The following is a 26754-nucleotide window of genomic DNA, read 5'->3' as shown; positions in this document are numbered from 1 at the left end:
CCAGCCTGGCCAACATGGTGAAACCCCATCTCTACTAAAAATACAAAAAAAAATTTACCTGGGCATAGTAGTGAGCACCTGTAATCCCAGCTACTCCTGAGGCTGAGGTAGGAAATTGTTTGAACCTGGAAGGCAGAGGTTACAGTGAGCCGAGATCATGCCATTGCATTCCAGTCCTGGCGACAGAGTGAGACTCCATCTCAAAAAAATAAATAAATAAAATAAAATAATAAACAAATAAAAGTAAGGTATAAAGAGTATTTTTCAAAGTCTTATTAGAGGTTCACATCAGCACTGAGAGATAGGAAATAGAGCAGATATCATTATTCCCATTTTTTGAATGCAGAAACCAAGGCCCAGAGAGATGAATCCAGCCTGTGTCCTTCACACCCCAGCTAGCTCACAGGCACTATGGTCTGTTATCAACCAAGCCCTCCAGAGCCCAGCACCGTGGGCCAATGGTGGCCTTCCCACGCCTGCCCCTGGGGCAGGTTGCTGGGAGGCATTGCCTGTTTTGGGGGAGAGGCCTGTGGGGGCCTGAGGGAAGGGCCTGGCAGTGGCCACTCACACTGTGACCTCCTCTGGCATTGCCCTCAGGAAGCTACTGTGGCTCCGAAAGCCCCAGGGGCACCTCTGACCACAGCAGTCATCCTGCCGGGCTGGGGGGTGCTTGTGCCCAGTGTAACTTCACAGAGCCAGCACGTTCCAGCCTGGGAGGGAAACCAAAAGGCACTTTGGCCAAGTGTCACCAGGCTGAAACAGCATCCTCTGATGGGCCCTAAATGAAGCCCAGTTGGGCCCGTGTCCCCGGAAGCAATAAGAGTGGACAGGTGCTGAGCCCCTGTTACTTCACTGGGCTGGATGGACTTGCATCTGAGGAACCAGCTGAGAGTGAACATTTCCAAATCTGAGGCCTAAGAAAAGTTTGGTGGCCTGACGAGCTGGGACAGGCAACCGTCTGGGGAAGCAGAAGCTTAGCACATCCTCTGGCTACTTACTCCGTTACTGAAGCGTCTAAAAATGACTGTCCTTGGGGTGTCGGAATCCTGCAGAAGAAAATAGTGATGAGTTTTAATTCACTCTTTGCAAATGGATTTTCTCAAGGTCTGGTTATAGTCAGGCACCCTGGGACCTTGCCCTGGTGTGCTTTGGGCCCCAGGCCACAGCCCCTTTCCTCTCTGGGAGCCTCTGGTGGCCCCTTCAAGATGCTTTTTTTTTTTTTTGAGACAGTCTTACTCTGTCACCCAGGCTGGAGTGCAGTGGTGCGATCTTGGCTCACCGTAACCTCTGCCTCCCGGGTTCAAGCAATTCTCCTGCCTTAGCCTCCCGAGTAGCTGGGACTACAGGCATGTGCCACCAGACCCGGCTAATTTATGTATTTTTAGTAGAGACAGGGTTTCACCATGTTGGCCAGGATGTCCTCGATCTCCTGACCTCGTGATCCACCTGCTTTGGTCTCCCAAAGTGCTGGGATTACAGGCATGAGCCACTGTACCCGGTCACATAATGCCTTTTTTTTTTTTTTTTTTTTTAAAATATTCTTGTAATCATTTCAATAACTGATTGGCCAGTAAAGTCTTTAGCTTTTCTATATCCCTTCCCAAATTTAGAAGCCTGACTTGGACTTTGGCCCAGTTGTAATGTGTCCTCCATGGCAGGCCTTCCTGGGCCCCCTTCTGATTCCTGCAGCCAGACCCCTGAGCAGGCCCCATCCACTTGAGTCCAAGCGGCCCTCTCTCCTCCCTGCTACCATTGTACCCACCTGCTGGCCAGGCCCCTACAGGGGCCTCTTTCCCCCTGACAGTTTCATCCCCCCTCAGCAGCCAGAGTGCCCTCTTCATAAATGCAGATCAGAGCCTTTCACTGTATGTGTTCATCCAACAAACATTTACTGAGCACCTACTATGTGCTGGGCCCTGGTACAGGCACAGAGAACACATCAGGGAACAAAACCACACTCTCTGCTCTCCTGGAGCTTCCACAAGAGTGGAGGGAAGAAAGACATGTAAACGTGGAATAAGTCAGGTGGTGATGAGTGCACGGGAGAAAAGTAAAGCAGAGAAGCGGAGCAGAAAGTGCTGGCTAGAGTGAGCGGTGGAGGGGGGTGGTTTGCGGTTTTCAACAGGGGTCTCAGGCCTGACTGAGGTGCTGAAGAGGTAAGACAGTGAGCCACGTGGCTACGTGGGGTAAAAGAGCTGCAGCAGAAAAGGTGGGAGGATCACCAGGCATGGCGGCCCCTGTCTGTAGTTCTGACTACTTGACCCGGGCGCGGTGGCTCACGCCTGTAATCCCAGCACTTTGGGAGGCCGAGGCAGGTGGATCACCTGAGGTCAGGAGGAGTTCAACACCAGCCTGGCCAACAGGGTGAAACCTTGTCTCTACTACAAATACAAAAATTAGTCAGGCGTGGTGGCATGTGCCTGTAATCCCACCTACTCAGGAGGCTGAGGCAGGAGAATTGCTTGAACCTGGGAGGTGGAGGTTGCAGTGAGCCAAGATTATGCCATTGCATTCCAACCTGGGCGACAGAGTGAGACTCCATCTCAACAAAACAAAACGAAACAACAAAAACTAACTACTCGAGAGGCTGAGGCGGGAGGATCACTGGAGCCCAGGAGTTTGAGGTTGCAGTAAGCTATGATCACACCACTACACTCCAGCCTGGGCAACAGAGGGAGACCCTGTCTTAAAAAAAAAAGAGAAAGAAAGAAAAAAAAGTTGCAGCAGAGAAGAGCAAGTGCAAAGGCCCTGAGGCAGGAGTGTGCGTGGTGTGTTTGAGAACCCACAGGGACGCTACTGTGGCTGGAGCAGGTGAGATGTGGGGCGGGAGAGTGGCTAAGGAGGGTCAGAGGTCAAGAAAGCAGTGTGGTCAGACCAGGCTCTGTAGGTGCCCCAGGCCTTTGCTCCTCTCCTGAGAAGGCAGCCCTCACAAGCCCTCGAGCTTCCCTGGCTGCTGTGAGGTCAGGCGGAGGGGGTTGAGGCTGCAAGTGCGGACGCATGAGCGAGTGACAGGTGGCAATAGTAGAAGTGTGAGAAGAGCTGGGAGTCTGGGTCTGTTTTGAAAGTAGGGCCCAGGCTGTGCTGGTAGAGCTGGACGCAGGGTGCAGGAAGGGAAAGGATTTTTGCTGCTTAAATCCTAGCCCAGGGGACTCCATGTTTGGATCCCCTTCCATGAACGCTCCCTTCATGGAAGCCATCTTTCTCTCTCCTTGATTTCCCCTCTGAAGTCCCCTTCCACACTCACTCGTGGAAGCCTGTCTTCCCCTCCTAAACTCTCTCTCTCTCTATTCCCTACCACTCAGGGTGGAAGCTGCTTTCCTCTCCTGGATTCCATCTTTCTGGATTCACTCAGTGTGAGAGTTAGCTGTTTCTTTCTCTCTCCTTCTCCTGTTTCTGTCTCTCACTCTCAAAAAAAAAAAAAAAAAAAAAAAAAAATCCTAGCCTGGCTGCCCACTGCTCATGGGGTAGAATTTTTTCTGTTTGTTTTTGTGTTTGTTTTTTTGAGACAGAGTCTTGCTCTGTTGCCCAAGTTGGAGTGCAGTGGTGCGATCTCGGCTCCCGGCAACCTCCACCTCCCAGGTTCAAGCAATTCTGCCTCAGCCTCCTGAGTAGCTAGGATTACAGTTGTGCGCCAACAAGCTCAGCTAACTTTTTTATTTTTAGTAAGACGGGGTTTCACCATGTTGGCCAGGCTGGTCTTGAACTCCTGACCTCTCGATCCATCCGACTTGGCCTCCCAAAGTGCTGGGATTACAGGTGTGAGCCACGGAGCCCGGCGGGGGGTAGATTCTTGACTCCTCTTCCCTGTCTGAGGTCTGGCATGTGCCTGCCCCAGCTGGCCTCTCCTGCACCTTCCACCCCCAGCTCCAGCTCATGGCCTGATGTGGTTCCTCCTGAGTCCAGCGACCAGGCTGCCCCTGCCCCAGCGCCTCCTCCATTGATGTCTGCTCTTCCTGAACTGCCCTCTCGCCAGACGGCTGCTCCTTGGTGGCGGCTCAAGCGTCCCTACTTCCCTAAAGCAGAGTTTCCCCAGGCACTGCAGCCAAGTACCCTTCGTTTTTCACAGCATTCCCCACGGTCTGTCAATGCGGATTTTGTTGCTTTAATTTTCTGCCTTCTTGTTTTTGTTGGCCTCCCTTCCTAGAATATAAACCCCACGAGGGCAGAGGCGTTCGGTCTGACGCCAGCCTGGCAAAGTTGTCGCAAATCTGGAAGAACGCAGATGTTCGGGAGCGCCCAGTTCTGTGAGGTACTGCAGGCTCTCTCTGAACCTGCAAGGTGCGTGTTGCTGTCCCCGCTTTACAAGGGAGGAGTGCCCGGAGTTATTTAGACCCGCCAAGGGCACAGTCGTTCTAGAAAGTAGACCGGGAGCTCGAACTTGGGCTTGCTGGTTCCAGAGCCCCTTCTGTGCCCTCTCCGGGCTGTGCCTGGTTGAGGTGCTTCCCCTCCCAGCCCCTCTTATTCCTGGAGGGTTCAGTGGCTGAGCCGACCCTCTGGGCAGTAGGCCCTAGGCCCCGGCCGGCTTGTTGAAGGACTCAAAGGTGGCGTCTGGGAGCCTGGCGGGACTCTCTTCCAGTCAGCCTAGGGGCACTTTTAGAGGAGCGTGTGTTTCACAGGCTTCATGTCTCATAGTTCATAACTAAGGCAGAGGGCACACATTTAGTTTAAAGCAAAACCTCAAACCCACTTCCACTCCCAGCCGGACAGCTTCATGCCCTTCTGTCCCGTCCCCTCCTCTGCCCTCCACAGGTGAGAACGAGCGTCCGGGGCGCCCCATGGAGCCCCAGGCTTCCCTCCCTAAAACTGCCTCGCTGTGCGCCCTTGGGCAACCCCGCCCTGCCTCAGTTTCCCCACTCATAAAGGCTCCACAGGTGGCACATCTGCCTCCGGCCCTGGTCAGCCGCCGGGCCAACCCCGCAAGGCGGAAACCCGCGCCCCAGCCCCGTGCCGAGCCTCCCGGCGGCGCCCCCAGGGCAGGGTGGGGAGCGCGGGGAGGAGCCGCGGGGACCTGGGTCGCCAGGGTCGCCAGAGCCGCCGGACGGCTCCGAGGGGCGCCCGCGGGAGGGCGCGGCCGGCGCGGGGGGCGCGGGCGGTGGCGGGGGGCGGAGACGCGGCGCGGCTTCCGCTCCCGCGCGCCCTGCTCCCTCCTCCTCCCAGTCGTCCTGGTCCGCGGCGCCCGAGGGGGGAGGCGGAGGCGCCGGGAGCCGCGCGAGGAGCCGCCGCCGCGCCATGGAGCCCGAGTGAGCGCGGCGCGGGCTCGTCCGGCCGCCGGACAACATGGAGGCAGCGCCGCCCCGGCCGCCGTGGCCGCTGCTGCTGCTGCTGCTGGTGCTGTGTGGCCGCCCGGCCCCCGCCGCGGGTAGGTGGGCGCGGGCCGGCCGGGGGCCGCGGGCCGCTCGGACAATGGCCAAGTGCGCGGGCGCCGCCGCCGCCGCCGCCGCCTCGGAAGCCGCTCGGCGAGTCGGGGCGCGCGCCGGGGACCCCCCCGCCGTCTCCGGAGTCCCCGCCGCGCGCGGGCCCTTTGTCTCCCCGCCCGGGCCCTTCCCGGGGACGCCGCGTCCTGGGCCGGCGAGGAGGGCGCGCGGGCGGCGCCGGCTCCGCCAGGTGCGGCGCGGGCGGGTCCTCACCTGCCCCGCCCGCGGGAAGAAGCCGGGAGCCGAGCCCGGGCCGGGCACCGAGCGGGGACCTGGGGCCCAGAGGCAGGCCTGGCCCGGGGAGCCGTTTCGCGAAAGCCCGTTTCTAGCGGCCGCGCGGCCGGCCTGAGTGCTGCGAGGACGGGCTGAAGTTGCCGCGAGAAAGTTCTGAGCCCGGGCGCGGGGCGGCCTGGCCGGGTGGCGCTGCTCCCCCTTGAGCCGCGTGGCTGTGGGTTTGCAGGCGGACTGACACCTGCCAGGTGCCCGGGCGACCCCGAACGCCCCGTGTGGCCGCCGGGGCCCCAGATGGCGTCCCTCCCTGGGTCGGCTGCGCGCGGCGGTGGGGAGGCAGGCTCGTGCCTCAGTGGTACACGCCCGTGGGGAGAGGTAGGGCCGGGGAACTTTCTCTCCAACTTTTGGTGTTTCCCAAGGGGTGGAGTTTGAGGTCAGGAGGACTCAGGAAACTTAAGCAGTTGTGAAACGCTACACATGTTCTTTTAATTTGGAGATTGCCATGTGGTTTTTGAAGCAAGCCTCTTGCTACCTAAATCATTCTCTTCGGATGTGCGTGTTTTGTTTTTCTGGAGTATGGCCAGCCAAGTGGCACAGCCGCTAGTGCCTGTGCGCGCCGGGTCTCCTGTTCTGTCTGTGGCAGTTCGGCGGGAGGACCTCGGGCCCTTTGTCTGGACCTCCTTAAGGCAAACAGCTGTCTCCCTGAGTATTTCCAGTGTGGATGGTGCAGCGGGGTGACTCTGTAGTCTCTTCCCCCAGGCGGCAGCCTTTGCCCGGAGGTGTGGGGGGCAGTGAGGAACAGGAGGAGCCTGGCGTTTGCTTCAAGTCCTTCCTGCCTCTGGCCCAAGCCTAGAGATTCTGTGGACAGTTTCACCCCAAATCTGCCTCAGGAGCGTGTTTACATTTTGGGGCCTTGTCTGGAGTTAGCAAAACAAGGTGAAGACAAAACAGTGACAGTATCTAGGGAGTACAGGCCAGCGCCTCTCCTTTTTCCGGAAATGCCTGGATCAAGGAGGCAAAAGGGATTTTGGGGAAGCTGTTTTAAAGTGTGTGTGTGTGTGTGGGGGGGTTCTAAGCCTACCACGTTGCCTTTCACCTCATTGCAGTTTTGGGTTTTGTGCACGTTTTGGGGTGATGTTGCTGGAATCAAATGCCTGTCGTCCATGTGGTTCGGGCCCCAAGTAGAAAGAATTACAGCTGTGGAGTTCAGTTGTGTATGAGGCAAAAATAGAGTTGATTATTTTAACATTAGGCGCGAGTCCTGGGGCCCCAGCGAATGTGGTGATCCCATCCTAAAATGGAAGGCAAGGGAGGAATCTTTCTGCAGAACTGTTGTATGTTGTGGCCCTGATTTTCTGTGTGAGTTACAGAAAATCTGTATCTCGGTCCCCAGCGAAGCCAGTAAGTGGGCAGCAGATTATTTTTCCTGATTGCTTCCTGTTGCAATTTGAAGCTGTGAACCCAAGGAAATGGCTTTGTTCTAGTGGCCCCAGCGCTGAGAACTTCCCTAGCTCCCAAGCCCTAGGCCTCTCTCCTCCCGGACCCGAGTGTTTGTTCCAGGGCTGGCCTGTCTAGCAGGCACCCCCTCTCCCCTGGGAGGCGCCTCCTGTCGATGCCCAAGGCCAAGGCCCCGCCCTCTGGGAGGGCCCAGCAGGGCTGAGTGGGGTTAACGGAGTGCCGGAGTGCCCTGTGGAGCGCCCTGAGAGTCCCCTCCAAAGCAGGGCCCCCTGCGTTTAACTCCCCTGTTCATTTCCAAGAAATTCCCGGGTGAACTAAATCCAACATTTGTTCAGCACTTTTCTGGGGAGATCCACCTCGTGCTTCCTGTCGTTTTTGGAACCCGTTTAATTTCAGCGCGCTGTGTCACTGCTCAGTCATTTAGTAGAACTCACAGGGATGGGGTGGGGGTCGGGGTGCAGGCAGGTGAGGCCTCCCAGTTGCTTTCTCCCTTGCAGCGACCGGTAGCAGGGCTGAGGGGGTTTTCGGGGTCAGACCCAGCTGGGTTTACATGCTTGGTAGCTGTTTGACTTCGGACACCAGTTTCTGTCATCTCGCCCCGCTTCCTTCCTAGACTGTGTGGAGCCCTAATGCCCTGTGTGAGACCTTTAGCCCCATTCCTGGCCCAGGTGTGGGACAGGCCCTGGGACTGGCCGCAGAACTGCAGTGAGCACAGTTGGTTGTCAGAGTCCTTGATCTTGCTGGTCCTGCCCAGTCTAGAGGCTGTTATTGCAATAGTCTGGATTTTTCCTGTGTGACCTTGGACATCCAGTCTACTGACTGACTCACTCTGCCACAGCCCCCGGGGGCAGGAGTAGTTAGCACTGTGGACAGAGCCCCGGTGTCAAAAGTCTGATCCCAGCCTGGCCACTTGCTGTGCTGGGAAGCTTGGGAAGCTGACGTTACCTTTGTATGCCTCAGTTTTCTCACCTATAAAATGGGGATAAGAATCTTTCCTACCATGAATTCAGTGAGTTAACGTGCACCTGGCCCTGTGTAACGTTGTTGCCGTTTTGCTTTGGTGTCTGCCACCGTATAAAGTGCTGGGGTTGAATGCGACAGAATGGCAGATAATACCCGGCCCCCATTATCAGGGCATCCCATGTAGAGGGGAGGATGGGAAACAAGCTGTGCAGCTCTGCAGACGTGGGCCCAGGGTGTGCCTTCAGCCTTGGGGTGTCCTGTGAGAGGTCCTTAGAGGCCAGATCATGCTGTGGTGTCTGGTTGTGATCCAGAAGGCAGTGGAAGCTTCTGGAAGGCTTTAGGCAGGAGGGATAGGGAATGCAACCCGAAGCCAGATCTTTCCTAGGTGAAAGGTGGAGTTGATTTTTTTTTAATTGAGATGAAAGTTACATAATATGAAATTAAAGTCAACAAGGCGGGCATTTAGTATACTCACAATGTTTACAACCATCTCTTCTATCAAGTTATGAGACGTTTCCATCACCCCAGAATTAAACCCATACCCATTATGCAGTGACTTCCCATTCCCTCTCCTCCGATGCCCTGGTGATCACCAGTCTGCTTTCTGCCTCTATAGCTCTGCCTGTTTGGGGTGTTGTGTATAAATGGTCTCATATGATACATCCTCTGTCGATATGTCTGTCATCTTTCATGGCTGACTTCCTTGGTTACTGTAACACTTTCAGGGGTTATCCAAGTAGTACCACCTATGGGCGTTTCAGCCCCCCCTTTTTTTTTTTTTTTTTAAAGAGGGAGTCTCGCTCTGTCACCCAGGCTGGAGTGCAGTGGCGCGATCTTGTCTCACTGCAACTTCCGCCTCCTAGGTTTAAGCCGTTCTCCTGCCTCAGCCTCCTGAGTAGCTTGGATGCCAGGCACCGCCCCCCCCACCACGCCTGGCTAATCTTTGTGTTTTTAGTAGAGACAGGGTTTCACCATGTTGGCCAGGCTGGTCTTGAACTCCTGACCTCAACTGATCTGCCCATTTTGGCCTCGCAAAGTGCTGGGATTACTGCGCCCGACCTGTTTCAGCCCTTTTTGTGGCTGAATAATATTCCACTGTATGGAGGGACCACATTATATTTGTCAGTTCATCCACGGATTGGATTGATTGTGGTCGGTTGCGTCTCCCAGCAGCTTGAGCCGGGCGCATGCATTCTGGTGGAGGTGGCCGGTAGGAGAATCTGGCCTGAGACTTTCCTGCCGAGGTCCAGGAACGAGCCAGGTGATGGGGGCGAGCTGGGGAGTCAGTGCTGGCCTCTCAGAGGAGAGGCCTGGGCCCTGAGAGATGTGCTGGGAGGGTAAGAGTAAGGGCCAAGTTCAGGTTACAGAAGCCGTGCGACAGCTGGACATTTGTGGTTTGTGAGGCCTCGAGGACACTTAATGCGATCTCCAAATGGGGAGTCTGTTGGGGAGGCCCTGGCGGAAGCTGGGGCTGCATCCAGCTCATTGGCTTGGTGGCCCCGTTCACTTATTTGTTCAGGAAGCAGCAGGGTGTGGGCTTCATGCCAGGCCGCTCTACAGGGCTGTCCTGGGGGCAGCATGGCCCAAGTGTGACAGGCAGAGGCAGCTGTGGCTTGCGACCAGCCTGCCCCAGGGACCCACTGGCTGGCTCTGGTTGCTCTCTGCATTCTCTTCAGCTCTAGAGAGCCATGCGCTGGCCCTCAGCCTCAGTTTCCTCATCTGCAAAATTGGGACGATGGTGTCCACCTTGCATGTGCTGGTGGGGTCCCAAGAGCTGGTGTCCCGGGTAAGGGAGCTGAGGGCCAAGAGCTCCTTCCCCGGGAACATTCAGTGTCCTTTGAAGAGGCCCTCGAGGGTGTGACTGAGAGCCAGTCCCCAGCACTCTTGTCTAGGTGGGGACCAGGAGGTGGGTGAAGATATTCGGGGTCTGAGCTCTGTGCTGGTTGCCCCCGAGGGGGCCCAGAGCTCTGAGTTAGGAGCCGAACTGGATGCTGGCATTATCCTTTCTTGCCCCACCTGGGTAAGTGGGGGGGCTGCCTTCCTGGGTTGGGGGTGGAGTGTCCCTGTGCCCCTAAGCCATGCAGAGGCATATGCAGACGGGCAGCTCTTATGCACCCGGGTGGCGCTCCGAGGTCCCTGCTCATTCCCAAGCCCTGTGTGGTAGTCCCTGTGCTCCGGCTCCGGTCTCTGGTTTCCAGTTTGTCCTGGTTTGCCTGATGCCTTGTAGGGGGCAGTTGGCTTTGGTGGCCTGGCTCCTCATGTGCCAGAGCCATGGCTGCTGTGCCTCTTGCTCTCAGTGTGCCAGGAGCCTCATTTTCTGATTGAGCCTCATGGGCTGGAGGTTCTGCCACAGGGACACTGTTCTCTGTCCCTCGTGCTTGGGGTCTCCTGCTGTGGACCCCCTGGGAAGTTGTCTTGGGAGTGGGGGTATTGTTGTTTCTGGGTATTTTCTTATTTGCTTTATTGGAGTGTATTTAATTATATATATATATATATTTTTTTTTTTTTTTAAACATCTGCTTTTAGTTTGCCTTAATGTAATGTTTTTTGAGATTTAATTGTTTGAGTCTTGCTCTGTTGCCCAGGCTGGAGTACAGTGATGCAATCACTGCTCACTACAGCCTCTAGCTCCTGGGCTCAAGCAATCCTTTCACCTCAGCCCCCAAGTAGTTAAGACCACAGGTGTGCCCAGCTTATTTTGTTTATTTTTTGTAGAGACAGGGTTTCACTGTGTAGCCCAGGCTGCTCTTGAACTCCTGGGCTTAAGCCATCCTCCCGCCTCAGCCTCCCAAAGTGTTGGGATTGCAGGTGTGAGCCACTGTGCCTGGCCTTAATGTAATTTTTCTTGTGGTTAAACTGAGGTGAAGGTCCACTCAAGGAGGAAAGTGGTTTTTAGCCTTTGTGGGGTCTCAAGGGCCCCTTCAAGGATATGATAACAGCTCCTCTCCCAAGAAGGTGCCTGGTGGGGGCGGCTCAGGCTCCACTCCACCCCATTGCAGGTTTCCGGGGCTCCGTAGGGCTCAGAGCCCCCTCCCTCCTCCCTGTGGGGCCTTGGGGCCTCAGTTTCGTTTTTTTTGTAAAATGGAACGAGCTGATTCCAATCTCCATGGCCTCGCCTAGCATGGGGCTTTACATTTTTCTTCCTTCAGGATCCTGAGGCCTCTGGACCAGTAGGGATTGAAAGTGCCTCAGAAGAGACACTCCTTCTGTGCCCTCCCTCACCCTGAAGCGCCTCACTCCTTTTATTTTTTATTTTTTTTTTATTTTTGAAACAAGATCTCAGCTTACTGTAACCTCTGCCTCCCTGGTTCAAGCAGTTCTTGTGCCTCAGTAGCTATGACTGCAGGTGTCTGCCACCATGCCTGGCTAATTTTTGTATTTTTAGTAGAGATGGGGTTTTGCCATGTTGGCCAGGCTGGTCTCGAACTCCTGACTTCAAGTGATCTGCCTGCCTTGGCCTCCCAAAGTGCTAGGATTACAGGCGTGAGCCACTGTGTCCAGCCTGCCTGGCTAATTTTTAAAAATTTGTTGTGGAAACGGGTGTCTTGCTTTGCTGTCCAGGCTGGTCTTGAACTCCTGGCATCAAGTGATCCTCCCACTTCAGCCTCCCAAAGTGTTCGGATTATAGGCATGAGCCACTGTGCTCAGCCCATTTTATTATTATTATTATTTAATTTTATTTTTTCTCACTGTTGCCCAGGCTGGCCTCCAGCTCTTCAAAGGATCTTCCTGCCTCAGCCTCCCGAGTAGCTGGGACTGCAGGCGTGTGCTACCACACCCTACTTTGTACTTTTATTTTTATATCTTTGCTCTTGTTAAAAGCCAGTTGCCATTTCGTGGTACACTGGTGCACTTTACAGCATTTACCTGATTGAGGAGTTTTTCCAGCCTTCATTGCTATTACAAGGCATGCGTGCTCGTGTGTCTCTGCATGTGTATAAGTGTTTTTATGGGATACATTCCTAGTCAAAGAGTGTCCATTTATGGTTTTTTTTTTTTTTTTGAGATGGAGTTTTGCTCTTGTTACCCAAGCTGGAGTGCAATGGCACGGTCTCAGCTCACCGCAACCTCTGCCTCCTGGGTTCAGGTAATTCTCCTGCCTTAGCCTCCTGAGTAGCTGGGATTATAGGCACATGCCACTATACCCAGCTAATTTTTTATATTTTTAGTAGAGACGGGGTTTCACCATGTTGACTAGGCTGGTCTCGATCTCTTGACCTCGTGATCCATCCGCCTTGGCTTCCCAAAGTGCTGGGAGTACAGGCTTGAGCCACCGCGCCCGGCCATTTATGTTTTTGAAGATACTGAGGCCAGGCATGGTGGCTCACCCAGGTAATCCCAGCACTTTGGGAGGTTGAGGCAGGAGGATCACTTGAGTCCAGGCGTTCGAGACCAGGCTGGGCAACATGGCAAGACCCCATCTCTACAAAAAAATTAAAAAATTAGCTGGGTATGGTTGCCCACTCCCGTAGTCTTAGCTACTTGAAAGGCTGAGGTGGGAAAATCTCTTGAGCCCAGGAGGTCAAGGCTGCAGTAAGCCATGATCATGCCACTGCAACAGATCTACCCTGGGCAACAGAGCGAGACCCTGGCTCAAAACATACACACGTACATACATAACTCCTAAAAGGCTGTAATTCATACCTGCAAGCATCTATGAGAACACATACTTTCCTACATCCTCTCTGATGCTGGCAATTACCAGATTTTGGTTTTTGGTATTTTCTTTGGTTCCAGTTTGGTTAAAAATTATAACACCTTTTGACTTGCACAACCCTCATTTCTGGTTTATTGGTATTTATTTTTCTGCAAATTGCCTACACTTATCCTTGGCCTATTTTTCTGTTTTTGAGACAGAGCTCTGTCTCCCAGGCTGAAGTTCAATGGCATGATTGTGATCTCAGCTCACTGCAGCCTCCGCCTCCCGGGTTCAAGCCGTTCTCCTGGCTCAGCCTCCCAAGTAGCTGGGACTACAGGCGTGCGCCACCACACCTGGCTAATTTTTGTATTTTTAGTAGAGATGGGGTTTCACCATATTGGCCAGACTGGTCTAGAACTCCTGACCTCAAGTGAACCACCCACCTCCACCTCCCAAAGTGCTGGGATTACTGGCGTAAATCATCATGTCTGGCTTGTTTGTCTTTTTCTTATTGATTTGTGGGAGGTCTTTATTTAGTGTGGACTTTAATTCTTTTTTCTGTTTGTTTCAGATTTCACTGCTGGTCTGTAGCTAGTCCTTCATCCTTTTTTCTGGCAGTACATTATCATAAAGGCATTAAAAAGCTTCATGTAATCACACCTCTTCTTTTCCCTATGGGTTTTTTCCTATCCCTTGTTCCTCCCTATTATTTTCTTCCAGGAGTGTTAACTGTTTTGTGTTTTACATTCAGACATTATTCTGATTTTTTTTTTTTTTTTGGGTATATGGCATGAGGGTAGGGGTCTGGCCAGTGAATAGGGAGTTGTCCAACACCTTGGTAGGATGGTCAATTCTGTCCATTCATTGAAAATGCTGCCCTTTCATGTGCAGGGTCCACAGATACCTGGGTCCTGATTCCAGAACCTTCCCTGTTCTCCACTGCCTGTGGGTGTCTTTTGGTACTGGAATGCTGCTGTCTCCATCTCTGAAGCATCAGACTATATTTTGAGATCAGTTGTACAAATTCCCACCTCACTGTCCTTTTCAAAAAATGTGTTGGCTCTTCTTGCACATTTACTCTTTTGTGGTGAACTTCAGAGCCATCCTATCAGGGTCCATCCTTTGATCTCTTGATATGGGGATGGTAAATGGTGATATCCAACAGGTGTCAGAGGGCTGGATTTTAAGTGGCCTCTGATGAGCTGGCGGTCTCAGGCTGTGGAAGTGAATTCATCTGCCGGGTGCGGTAGAGCCGGCCTTGACATTTGTGGGTTTTGCTGACAATTGTGGAGAGCTCTGGAGGTGCCCTTCGTGCCGAATTCCCCGAGACACTCCTACTGCCCGACTCACTCTGGTGTGCGCTCAAGAAAGAAACTCTAATGCACTCTAATTTTAGCATTAGCCTGAGGGCAAATAGAATTATTATCACTCCCCTCCCCTAGTGTGTTCCAGAGCAAAATGTGGGCACCTTTCATTTCTTCCCTGGGATGCACCCCTCTATTAGCCCAGATGGGGAGGCGGTACCTGCCTGGCAAAGCTCTCAGGAAATTGCTCAACGGGGCATTAATAGCTATCCAAGCGCATGGCCATGGCCAGAACACGCTGGGCTGGGTGCTGGGTGCTGGGTGCCTTTCAGGCTCTGGCCACCTTGGATTCTGTGCCAGGAATAAGCAGGCTGTCTCCTCGAGGGGACCTGAAGCTTAATGTCCTCACTGTATGAGGTGGTTTTGGAGCAAGACACGTCCTGGGGCTTGCTTCTGTGGGTACAGGTCATTTCTCCAAACTTTCTCCCAGAGTGTACTTGGTTCCCAAAAGGAATCTGGATGTGGGTGTGGCCATGCTGCCCTGGCCTCCTCCTCACTGCAGCTGGAGCCTCCGAGCTGACATCCATGCCTGCTCTTTCTCGAACTGTAGACACAGGCCCTGACTCTGCCCCTGCCCACCCAAAAGCCTATCCCCACCCTCCCCTCCAGTCAGACCCCCTGGGCTCTGAGGCTTCACCTGCAGCCCCTGCAGTGCATACTCTGTGAAAGGCTAGATTCAGAGCAGATGACATCAGCTTTTACTTGGTCTCTTTGCTTTCTGGAACCTTCCCTTTGCCCATTTATCTTACGCTCTGGCCAGAGTAATTTTTCTCAAGGTAGTTTTCATCATGTCCTTCCTTTCTCAGAAAGTTGTGCCCATAATCCAGCATCAGAACTTTTTGGCCTGACATGCCGTGCTGCCCTGAGCAGGCCTGCCCATCTTCTGCCCCTGGTGTGGGCATTTCTCTGGCCAGATCCGTCTGGAACCTTCCATGGTCCACCCAGCCTGGGAGGGCCTTGAGGACAGGGGCTGTCTTTGTGTCCTTCTGCCTCTAGTGTGATGTCTGGTAGATGATCAATAACTGTTCTGAGGCCGCCCAAGGCATCATCTGTCCAGGCAGCAGATCTTACCCATCCTCACCTCCTGCGACTCAAATTCTGCTGGGCATCAGCTCCCTCTGCCATCCCCAAATCTAACCCAGACTGTAGAACACCTGTCTGGCTAATGACATAAAGCTTCTGGGGCCAAGTGTGAGGGAGCCCTCGCCTCCTGCAGTAAGAGCCCATGTTTCTGGGGTGTGGGAAACCTAGTGTACCCCAAAGGGACTTGGCTGAGGTCCCAGGTCCACATGGTACCTGCCAAGCCCCTATAGCCCAGATTCATGAGATGTCATGGCGGGGGCGCCGGCTCAGGTGCTTGCTTCCTTCACTTGGCATTCTCACCGTTTTCCAAAAACCTTTATGTAAACATTTTTAATCATGCAAAAGAGGAATTATGGAATAATAAATGTTTATACTAAAAAGCTTTGGTCCTTTTTATTTATTTTTTGAGATGGAGTCTTGCTCTGTCTCCCAGGCTTGAGTGCAGTGGCACAATCTCGGCTCACTGCAACTTCCGCATCCTGGGTAGCTGGGATTACAGGCATCCACCACCACACCTAGCTAATTTTTGTATTTTTAATGGAGACAGGGTTTCACCGTGTTGGCCAAGCTGGTCTGGAACTCCTGACATCAGGTGATCCACTTGCCTTGGCCTCCCAAAGTGCTGGGATTACAGGCATGAGCCACTACGCCCAGCCTGGTACTTTTAAAATTTATTTCAGGACTGAGTCTCACTCTTGCCTAGGCTGGAGTGGAGTGGTGCCATCACAGCCCACTGCAGCCTCAACCTTCCCCCGGGTTCATGTGGTTCTCCTGCCTCATCCTCCTGAGTAGCTGGGACTACAGGACACACCACCATGCCCAGGTAATTTTTTTTTAAACTTTTTTTTTTGCAGGGATGGGGTCTTGCCATGTTGCCCAGGCTGATTTGGAACTCCTGGGCTCAAGTGATCCTCCTGCTTCAGCCTTCCAAAGTGCTGGAATTACAGGTTTGAGCCTCCGCGCCTAGCTACTTTGGTACTTTCGAGTTAAAATTATGGAGTAGGTGACTGAATGAATGATGTTTTTAATGGGTTCTTAAGAATTTGAACATGAAGAGAGCGTCACCCTCCCAGGTTGTGCCCCCAGGAGTTCGTGCACGTGCTGCTTGGCCGCTGCTCAGGCGGCCCAGGGAGTTTACTCTGGTGCCGCAGGATGCCTGGGCCTGGGCTGTGCTCCCTTGGGACACTCATTCAGCTGCTGTGACCGCTGCCACCACAGTCCTTGCCATGTAGGCTCCACTGCAGCTGTGGTTACAAAGAGCGAGCAGCTGGGGACTCCTGACCTGCCCTGCAGGGCGCTCTGGGCATGTGCTGGCTTTGGTGCCGTCAGCTGCCCTGCCACAGAGCAGCCACCAGTGCGGCGTTGCCTGTGCCTGTGCCTGTGGAACAGGTGACTACCTGGCCTCGGGTGGAACCGCCATGGCTCCGGGACTGGTCTGTGACAGCGTATCACCCTGTGGGACAGATCCCCGGGACCTAGTGGGCTAGGATAGGGAGAGCTGCGTTCACAGGGGTGGCTCTGAGACCGTGTGCCCAGTGTGGACCTATATGCTGACCCGGCTGGACTCTGCCCTCTGTGGCCCCTAGGCTGCCCGGCCTGTCCCCCAATGGCCTGGGGCAGAGCTCCAGAGAGCCATGGCTGGCCGAGGGTTCATGGATTCTCACCCGCCCCCTGTGCCTCAGCAGACGCCTGGGCAACAAACAGCTTGATGTGTGTGGAGGACGGCTCATGGCAGGAGGGCAGGACAGGGGCCGCTTTCCCCCCTTCTGGCCACCGGTTTTAATAAAACAAAAAATTTCCACCTGTTTTGAAAAGTTTTATCCTCTTAAGAAAACAACGTTTATTAAGTACCAGCCCCTTTTGCTCATCACCCAGCTGTGCTTGCTGGCCGAGCAGAGTGGGTCCCACTAGGAGCAGAGGCTGGTGGAGGTGCCACTTGGCTTCTCAGTGTCGAAGGCCCTTTTTGGACCCAGTCTACCTTCATGGCCCCTTGGGCTGCAGGGCCCTGACTTGGGCATGACTGATTTGGAGGGCGATGTGAGATATCTGGGATCCAGACCGGTCTGGCACACTGCTAGGTGCTAGGCGCTGGGCTCCCAGCTGCTGGGTGCTAGGTGCTGGCCTCCAGGCCGCTGGGTGCTAGGCGCTGGGCTTTGGGTCACTGGGCGCTAGGCGCTGGGCTCTGGGCTGCTGGGTGCTAGGTGCTGGGTTCCGGTGCTGGGCTCCGGGCCGCTGGGTGCTAGGTGCTGGGTTCCGGTGCTGGGCTCCGGGCCGCTGGGTGCTAGGAGCTGGGCTCCAGGTGGCCTCCTTGCTCTGCTCATCTCTGCGGGTCCAGGGAGCCCTGTACAGAGACCCCCAGGTGACCATTTCTTCCTCTGGGCTCCTGTGCCCTGCACAGCCCAGTTCTGACCCAGACCTCCTCCATCAGGGTGGACTGCAGCCCGGGCTGGGACACCACCATGCCCGTCACCTCCCGCCTTTGGAGCTCCCTCACCAAGGCTCCTTCGGGTACTTAACCAGTGATCTGATCTCACCACAGTCAGGGATTAGGGCCTCTCCCAGAGGACTGGGGTCCAGGTGGGAACAGGTTCGTGGATGCCCCCAGACTCAATGGCTGGTGTTGGCAGAGCAGGATGGAGGGCAGATGGGAATACAGAATTGGGATCCCGCCCCGACCCCTGTGATCCGTGAGGTCCTTGACCAAGAGGGACGCACTCAGTTGAAGTGCCGTGTTCTTGCTTTGTGTGGGTGTGAGGAGGATGGGTGGTCGCTGTCCTGCTCCTGCTTGCCCACAGTACCTAAGGCCAGCTTGGTCACCAAGGCATGCTGGAAGGTCACCCCAGGTGGCACAGGTGGCTTGGGGTATGCTTCTGGGCAGCAGTCACTATGCAGCGCTGGTCTCTAAGCAGAAGCTGCTGTTTTGGACACCTGAGGTGTCCCCAGCCTCCTTCCCCTACCCCGAGTTTTGCTGGAACAGCTGAGGGGCAGTGGCAAGCTGCAGGGTCAGGGTCCTGGGGGCTGCCTATCTGCTCAGACTCCAGAGGAGCACATGCAGGTCCCCCACACCCGTTCCGGCCTGACCTGCTTCTCTGTCCCGCTCCTAACTGCGGTCTTGGACAAGCATGTTAACTCTTCCAGGCCTCAGTTTCCCCATCTGTAAGAGGGAATGGTCTCTATGCTCCCACAGGCTCATCCTAGGCTGCAGAGAGGTGGTGTTGGAAAGTGCCTAGCTCAGGGCCTGGCTCAGTGGCGGTTAGCTGTTAGGGTCACCATCGCATCACAATTGTTACTCCAGGGTGAGGACCCGCCGGGGACTCTGGACTCGTTCAACTCTGCTGAAAGGCCGCTTGGCTGAAACTATCTCAGCTGTGCATGACGTGGCCTGTGGGTTGCGCTCATGACTGTGAAGCCTGTTCAGTCAGTACTGAGTGTGTGTCCTTGCCTAGCTGGCCTTGGCAATTATTTTGTAGCTGAAGCCCTGGTGGGATGGGGTCAGGTGGGCTGCAGGGGTCTGGGGCAACAGGTGCAGGTACCTGTGTGTGCCCCTCCCTGGGGGCCTCTGCTTCGTCAGAGGTATGACTGGGGGCTGGGGGCTGACCATCTATCCGTAGGTATTGCCAGAGCAGTCCCTGCCTCCTTTTCAGAAGACATTGTTGAGGGGACCCTGCCTTCTGCATTTCGGCTGGCTGCTTCCTCTGAGGGGGGCTCCCCACAACTGACCAGCAGCCTTTTCTGGCCCCCTGCATCAGCGCCTCCCCAGTCAGCTTCACTGCTGAAGGCAGGGCCAGCCCAGCACCAGGGTCTATCCCCCTCTGCCTGAGGTCTCTGCCCACGCGGCTTCCCTCGCTCTGGTCGTGGATGGTCAGTGCCTTTGCCCTGCTCTGCCAACCAGGCCCTGTGCCCAGTTGGCACTCTGTGGTCAGTGAGAGATGTGTTCTCTAGTCTGTGTGCCAAGTGGGGCCTCTGAAGTGGAGGGGGGTGCCACCCTTTCCTACAGCCTGCTGTGGCTCCCTGTTGCCTCTGGGATGAGAGCAGATCCTGCAAAGCCTTGCGCTCCTGGCCCTCCAGCTGTGAGCCCAGGTGGGACGGCTCGGCTACAGGAGTGTTAGCCTGGTTGGGTAGGAGACGTGTGTCTCCACACTGGAGCCCTGCAGCACACAAGCCTGCGTGGCCCTCATGGTGGGGAGGGGTCCCCAGGGAGGCCTGGAGTCTCACTCTAGGTTGCTTTGTGGCTTCAGTGCTCTGTACACCCGTGCCCCTGTCCTGCAGATGTCAACACCCAGCTGAAGAGAACGTGGACTTTGCCTGGTGTTGTGCAGTGATGGTGGGGCCAGGCTGGAGCCCATGTGTCCTGCCCTCACATTGGCCAACGTGGGGGTTATCTGCCCTCACCAAGCTGTGCTGCCTGTCCCTGCCCACCCCAGCAGGTGGAGGTCTGGGGTGGGATCCCCCCACCCATGAGCAGGAGAGGCTTGTTGCCTCGCTGGCCTCCCAGGCTCCCCTCCAAATCCGAGTCCTTCCCAGGATGGTTCTTGCCCCCTGAGCAGGGGGCAGCTTGGGTGCTGGGCTGCAGCAAGCTGCTCTTAGTCCTGTTTCCTCATTGTCCCGGGGACAGAGGGCTTGTCCTGGAGCACAGGACCTGGATTGTGCTGAGGTCCTGGGAGGCTGCAGTTCTGAGGGGACCCAGATGAAGGTCAGGAGGGGACAAGCATCCCTCCAGGTTTAGGCAGTGTCACCCGGGCCTCCGTGGATCTGACCCACTGGCTGCAGCTCTTGTGCTTGACTCTTTTTGCAAAGATATCCAAGGGTCTTTCGGCTGCCCCCTTAGGCAGCATGAAAACAATTTAACTCTTGCAGAAAGAACCCGGGCATTTGATCTCTCCTGTCACTGATCAGCCAAGTGTGACTTTGCGTGGGTTTCTTGGTCCCCTTGTGGGTCAGTCTCCCTATCTGTAAAATGGGGTGACAGTAGTTGCACCTCCTGTGAGGACTGAGTGAAGTCAGGAACTGGGAGTGACTCTTGCACGAGACTCAAAGTATGGCAGGCATGGAAGGTACGGACCCATGAAGCGAGGCCAGGTGCCTTAGGAAAAAGAGGGAGCTCCCTCCAGGTTTCCCCCGGAGGGAGTCGGTTTCATCCCGTGCACCTGCTTGTAGAGCCCCTCGCAGCTGTCAGTCCATGATGAATGCTTGGTGGAAGAGTTCACTCAGGGCCTGCAGAACCATAGCGCTCAGCTTCTCCAAATTCCTTTTAACTTCAAGACCCGACATTTAAGCTTGATTCCAAGACAATCAGAGCTCATCCTCAACACTGACTTTGCTGGCAGCTCCCAAACCCTCATACGTAGTTAGAACTGAGAATGCCAGTTCCTCAGAGAATGCCAGCCCCTGAGACCAAGAGGCAAGGGGTTAAAGGCAAACCGTGGCATTCGCCAAATCTGCCCAGTTCCCTGGCATGGGACAGTGTCATGGAGCCCGAGGTGGCATCTTTTGTTTGGCTGCTGATGGTGGCCCTCGGGTCTTGGCATCCACACCGCTGCAATTTTCCAGGAACAGTAGATCATTTGAAAGCGGAGCCGCCACGTTTTGCTCAATAAAGGGATTTTGTAGAGTGATGATAAATTTGGCATGGCTTTATTATTATTATTTTTTTCAACGCTTAAAGAAAATAAAAGCTGGTACAAAGGTATGTTTGTTTCTGAAATGTGTTTCCTTCCCCAGATGTTCTTTTCTGCCAATTCCGAAATGCATTCTGAGCTCAGCCCTCCAGTTTCCTCTCTGTGGGGAAGAACAATGAGATCTTTGTAACCACACAGGGGAACCGGGCCCTTCCCTCTGCAGCAGGCATGGGGGAGGGGCTGGGACGTCCCACCTCCTCCCACCTCGGTGGAAACCACGGGTCTGTGCCAGTCCGTTCGACTGTCGGGGGTTTGGCAGCTCCTTTCCCCTGGTGGTAATTTTCAGGGTCCTGGCTCAGGGGCACCCCAGCCTGCACTTCTGTCCCTGGATCCTTGAGTTTGCTGTGTGGCCTCACACTGAACGCTTCCATCTGCCTGGCGTTTGTGGACTCTGAGACTTGGTACTGTCTTTGTTACCTGGAGTCGAACTCACCCTTTTCTTTTTCTGTCTGTCTTTCTTGCATCAAATGCTGGCCCCCACCCAAAGGGTATCCCAGTCTGAAGGACTCAGTGCACAGGTAGAGTTGGCGGCTTCACCAGAGTCCAATGGGGCACAGACCTTCCTCGGCTGCCCCATCTGCCGCTTCGTGACTTGAGACTGCAGGGGTGGGGTTCTTGAGGGATCCGTGAGCCCCCCCTTCCTACCTGTGTGCATGCACACACACACATGTGCATAGTACTTTACAAGTACCACCTTAGGGTGGGTGTGGTGGCTCATGCCTTTAATCCCAGCACTTTGGGAGGCCGAGGTGGGTGGATCCCCTGAGGTCAGGAGTTCATTAGACCAACCTGGCCAACATGGTGAAACCCCGTCTCTACCAAAAATACAAAATCTAGCTGGGCATGGTATAGGCGCCTGTAATCCCGTCTACTCGGGAGGCTGGGATAGGAGAATCGTTTGAACCCGGGAGGCGGAGATTGTGGTGAGCCAAGATTGCACCACTGCACTCCAGCCTGGGCGACAAGAGCTAAACTCTATCTCAAAAAAAAAAAAAAAAAAGCACCAGCTTAGCTGGATCTGAAGGACAGCCAGGAGACCTGTATAAAGCTTGTAGTTAGGGTAGTTCCGATACTGGCCTGAGTTAAGAGTAGTCTCCAAGGGGTTGCTTTATGTGGGGTGTGTGTTTAATGAAAATCCTTGTTTTTAAATAAATGGATCCCGCTTTAGAACACCCAAGATATGAAATCTAGACTTCATAGATAAAAATAGCTCACATTTGTTGTGTATCAGAGTGTGCCAGGCAGGCTGTAAGAGATGTTTGATTTCTTTAATCCTTCCAGCTGCCCTGTGGGCTGGGGGCCATCACCACCCTCATTTTATAGGTGAAGAAACTGAGGCTGGGAGAGGTCAATTAACCTGCTCAATTTCATGCAGGCAAAACTAGGAATTGGCAGACGGTGGCTTCAGTGCCCGCCTCTTAGTTGCTACTTGAATTAAAAAAGTGTTTTCTTCCATCCATAAAATAAATCAGCGAACAGCCTCCTGTGCATTTCAGTAAGTTCAAGCACTCCTTGTCATTCCAGACCTCAGCCTGCTCATTTAATGGATGAGGACACTGAGGCCTGGAGGGAACAGTGACATCGGAGCCACTCTGCTGGGCTCTGCCTCTCCTCTCTCCTCCCATATGAACCTGAGTGGCCACATGACCCTGGGAGAGAGCTACCCAACTGTCCCAAGGAGAGGATGATGACTGCTGGTCTCCCGTGGGCCATCAGCCCCCCACTGACTGACATCCCTGAGTGAGTCTCCACCCTGGGACCGTTCCTCGCACTCTTTGCCATGGCCTTGGGCCGCTTCCGGGGGCTTGGCAAGGCAGGAGGCGTGGAACCAAGATGGTATGTAATCAGAATGCTATATTTTGTTGAAAATAAGAATGTTAGCAACGGGCTGGTTTCTGGCAGGTCAGACTGGGACTCTGAAATACATATTTTTCTCCACTCTGCTCTAAACCTTCTAATTAGTGAAAACACCCATTTGCAGACATCAATCAAATGTCATAGTCCCTAGCAGCTTGTCCCAGGATCACGGAGCTGGTCACATTCCACAGTTGCTAACTCAGGGCTTGCAGAGTGTGTGTGCACACGTGTTAGTGAGAGACATGCCTTCTGGGGAGCCCTGGTGGCCTATTTTCTTCCCTCCCAGGCCCTGAGCGTCGACTCCCCACCTGGCCCCCAGCCCCTTGTCAGCATGTGCACGGCCACTGCAATGAGATACAGACATTCACCCAATGAAAACATAATCAGTAGAGGACAAGGCTTTCAGGGAAAAGCGCTTTCTCTCAGGAAGATCTCTGCTCCACAGTATTCCGTAGTAGACCCCTGCTCCGGTCAACGATGGATTCCGTTAACAGCCTGGGCTTTGGAAAAGGTGATCTGCTTCTGATTACTGGCTCCGGTGCACGGGTGTTTCCTCCCACTGCTGGAATCTCAGCCCGACCGAGACAGTGCTTGTGAAGAAGCCTTGGTGGGCTCCATGGGGTTCTGGGTCTGGGAGGCGAGGACTTGCCTGGGGGGGGCTCTGGTCTTTAGGGGTCATTCTTGTTCTGCATGGCACTAGCCGTGTCACAGAGACCCGTGAGTCCTTTATAGCTGATCATTTGTCATTTGTATCTGGGGTAATTAGTTTGCAAACAGTTCCACAGTAGCCACATCAAGAAAGTCACTGGCTCTCAGTTGAATTACCTTTGGAAAAAAAAAAGTTAAAGAAGTCAATGGCTCGCTGTTGGTGTGGGGTGAGCCCGGGGGTGTGGCCCGGGCAAACCCTTCACCCTGCTGCACGTTAGCCTTCTTATCCAGGAAATGGGGGGAGGTGGTCTGGGCCCAGGGAGGGGAGTGTGCAGAGTTGGGGATCTCCACTGGTCCAGATTCAGGGCGCCTCCGACCGCTCTCTGCCCAGCACCTCCTCTTCAGTTTTACTTTGGTGTTTTCCATTTCACTTCTGCCTCTAGGCCGGTGTTTTTCAAAATGTGTTTCCTGAGTTGAAACGAAAAATGTTCTGTGATCACGTATAGTTGGGAAATCCTGGGGGAGAGAAAGTGAACTAGGTTTCCTCACTGCAGGACTTCTCAGAGTCTTTAAAATGGTAATTATACTCCAGGCCTTGTCTCCCTTTACCTAGGCATCCTTTACTGGATGGGAAGAGAGAGCAGGTATGGATGAGGCTGATACCTGACGTCACCAATACTGTTCTGTCACCTTGCTTTGGTGTGGCTTCTTCACACTTGTCACATCTGGGCCATATAGAGCGACTCAGCCAGTCCTTTGCTTGTCTCCCAGAACTTCCCAGAGTAGCCAAGCAGAGCCCTGGGCCAGTTCCCCTGTGGGGCCAGGCCCTGCCCAGAGCACAGGCACCAGAACAGCTGCCTCCCCACCTGTCCCAGGGCCTTGGTGTCAGAGCCACAGCCCCCAACTCTGCAGTGGGGCAGCAGGGACCTGCCCGACCCATCTCCCTGCTGAGTGAAGGCCAGCAGGCGCCTGTTCCGTTCTCTGTGCTCAGAGGGGTCTGAAACCAGCTACCTCATTTTCTTTTTATCTTTCGCAAGTGATTTCTTATTTCCTGTTCCACCCCCAAACGTGCCCCCTGTATGTTTCTTGTTCGCCTGCTTCCCTGACCTTTGAAATGTGGTCCCTGCTCGGGAAACTTACCTGGACCTCGGTTAATTATGGTTTTCTTCTAGGCTGTGTGTGTGTGTGTGTGTGTGTGTGTGTGTGTGTGTGTGTGTGTGTATGTGTATGTATGTGTGAGTGAATTTGAGTTTGAGTGTGCGAGTGTGTGCGTTAGGATTAGAGAGATTTGGATGGGGGACCAGGGGACAACAGGAATGGGGGTGGCTGAGCTGAGAGGCCGAGGGCAGGCTCCAGGTGGCACTGGGAGCCCAAGCTGGTGGGGTGTGAGGTGGGCAGATGGGAGGTGTGTGTGGGGAGTGGGGTGCTGTGTGGGTGGCTGGGCTGGGAGAGGGAAGCGGGGGTCCAGGCTGGAAGAGGTAGTGTTATTCTGCAGCACGGGATGTGCACAGACCTTGGGGCTGCAGCTCCAGGCCTCCTCTCTCCCCACCCGTGTCTGGAGGCCCCACTCTCCCGCCTTCTGCAGCCAGGCTTCATTTTGTCTGCCCCTGAGCTCCTCCGCTCTTGTGGTCCTAAGAAAAGCTTTTTCTGATCCAAGTTGGTTTGGGAAGAGGCAGACTGTCCTTTCCCAACAGTCAGATGCCAACCCTAGCCACATCCATTCTGGATTCGAAGCAAAATGTGGTATGTATTCATTATTATCATGCAGATGTCAGCGGCTCACTGGCTCTTGATGAGACAGCACCTGGAATGGGAGGGGTGTATCCATGGTGGGCATCAGTGGCTCACGTCCCTAGCACTGGCCTTGCTCTGCAGGTAGCAGCCCTGCTCTGCACCAGGTTCCATTGGGTGGCATCAGCCATGCCTGCCCTGAGGAGGTGAGGTGTGGGGAAGGTACAGAGGCAGGCTGAGCTGGGCGGGCTTACTGAGGACATGAGCTTCACCTGGGTCCTGGAGGCCAGGTCACATTCAGCCAAGTATTCATCAGCTGGGTGTAGAGACCAGTTTTGGGGGGATGGGACTGGCCAGAGGCATGGAGTGGTGAGGGTGGGATCTATCAGAGACTTGGTCTACTCTGGCGGGTGGGATTCATGTAGAGAGCCCTTGGGGGCTGAGGCCAGGCTGGGGGGTGGGCAGGAGAGACCTCCTGGCTGAGCAGGTCCCTGGGTGGATGGAGGAACGTATGGAGGGATGTTGGGGGAATTGGGGGTCTTATAGATAGTTCAGCCAAGGTGGAAGTAGGGAAGTAGAGCTGTTTCCGGGGTGCTTGGAGATGTCAGCAGGCACCCTACTCCGGCTCAAGCTTGCGGAGCTTCCTGTAAAAGGCAGACATGTGCTTGGTTAAAGGAAACCCAACATTTTATTATTGTTGTAAATGTCAAGTCTCTCATTCTGAATCTTTAGACAACTGCAGAATTGTGTCACCGACTTGGGTCAAAGCCCAAGGAAAAACATGAAATCGTGTTGCCAAAGTTGTGGTCGTTGTCGCTGCATGAGGGTTTGGGTGGCCACCGCCACCCCAGTAGGAGAGACGCGTAGATGTCGAACATAGCGTGAGCTGCGTGCGGGGGATGGAGACGTGGGGGTGAGGAAGGTCCCTGGCTTCATGGAACTGTCCGCATAAAAGCGAGTCTGGTTGTTTCCTGTTTCTTCTACCTTAAGAAATTTCCACAAGAAGCTGAGGGATGATTTTGCCAAGAACGTTGTTAATGGCCCAGCAATGAGTATTTTCAGCCACTTGTAGACACCTGAACTTCATTCTTGGCAAACAGGCGTATGGTTCTTGGAGAGACTGAACTTTGCTGTGCTCAGAATGGAGGGGACCAGCTCACTTGGACTTTGACAGTTATGCAGATTTCTCCTTGGTCCCCATTGTTGTAGCCAGATCAGTGCTTTTTCACACATTTCCTCTTGAAGGGGAGACAGGACCTGCTGACTCGGGGATGGAGAGGCTTCCAGGCAGCCTTCAGCCCTGTCCCTGCCCCACTCTAAGTATCTGAAGTTTCATGTTTTATCATAAAGTCCGTGAGAATGTACAGGCTCTGTTATCAGCATGCTAGTTTTATTTTTTTAAATGTGGTTTGAATTTTATATAAACTATGTAGGATTATAGCTGAGAAATAATGTGCAAGGCCCATATGCAAAAAATAATAAAACTTTACAGAAGGACATTTGAGAGGACTGAAGTAGGTACTCGCGGGTTGGAAGACAGGAGACGGAGATGGCCGTTGCCGCCAGATTGATCAACAGAGTCGGTGCAGGGGCTGGCAGTGCCCTCTCCTTCCTGTTCTTTCCTCCTGTCCCACTGCACAAATGTTGCTTGGTGCCTGGCATTTAAAGAAGCAGGCCAGGCACAGTGG

At 54.3% G+C, this 26754-nt stretch overlaps 1 protein-coding gene across 1 annotated transcript in view; it reads left to right on the top strand.

Moving 5' to 3' along the window:
• The first annotated feature begins 5156 nt into the window (after nt 1-5156).
• The window catches only part of LRP5 (LDL receptor related protein 5), a 136077-nt gene continuing 114479 nt past the window's right edge, over nt 5157-26754 (top strand). Inside the window, exon 1 of the mRNA XM_064364661.1 lies at nt 5157-5359. Coding sequence (XP_064220731.1) covers nt 5278-5359 — 82 coding nt within the window. The 5' untranslated portion in view covers nt 5157-5277. The remainder of the gene's footprint in view (nt 5360-26754) is intronic.

The sequence above is a fragment of the Aotus nancymaae genome, unplaced genomic scaffold (genome assembly GCF_030222135.1).
Source record: "Aotus nancymaae isolate 86718 unplaced genomic scaffold, 86718_ANA_hifiasm-v0.15.2.pri h1tg000059l, whole genome shotgun sequence".
Lineage (NCBI taxonomy): Eukaryota > Metazoa > Chordata > Mammalia > Primates > Aotidae > Aotus > Aotus nancymaae.
Note: the sequence above shows the minus strand (reverse complement) of the source record. Positions and strands in the feature narration are given on the sequence as shown.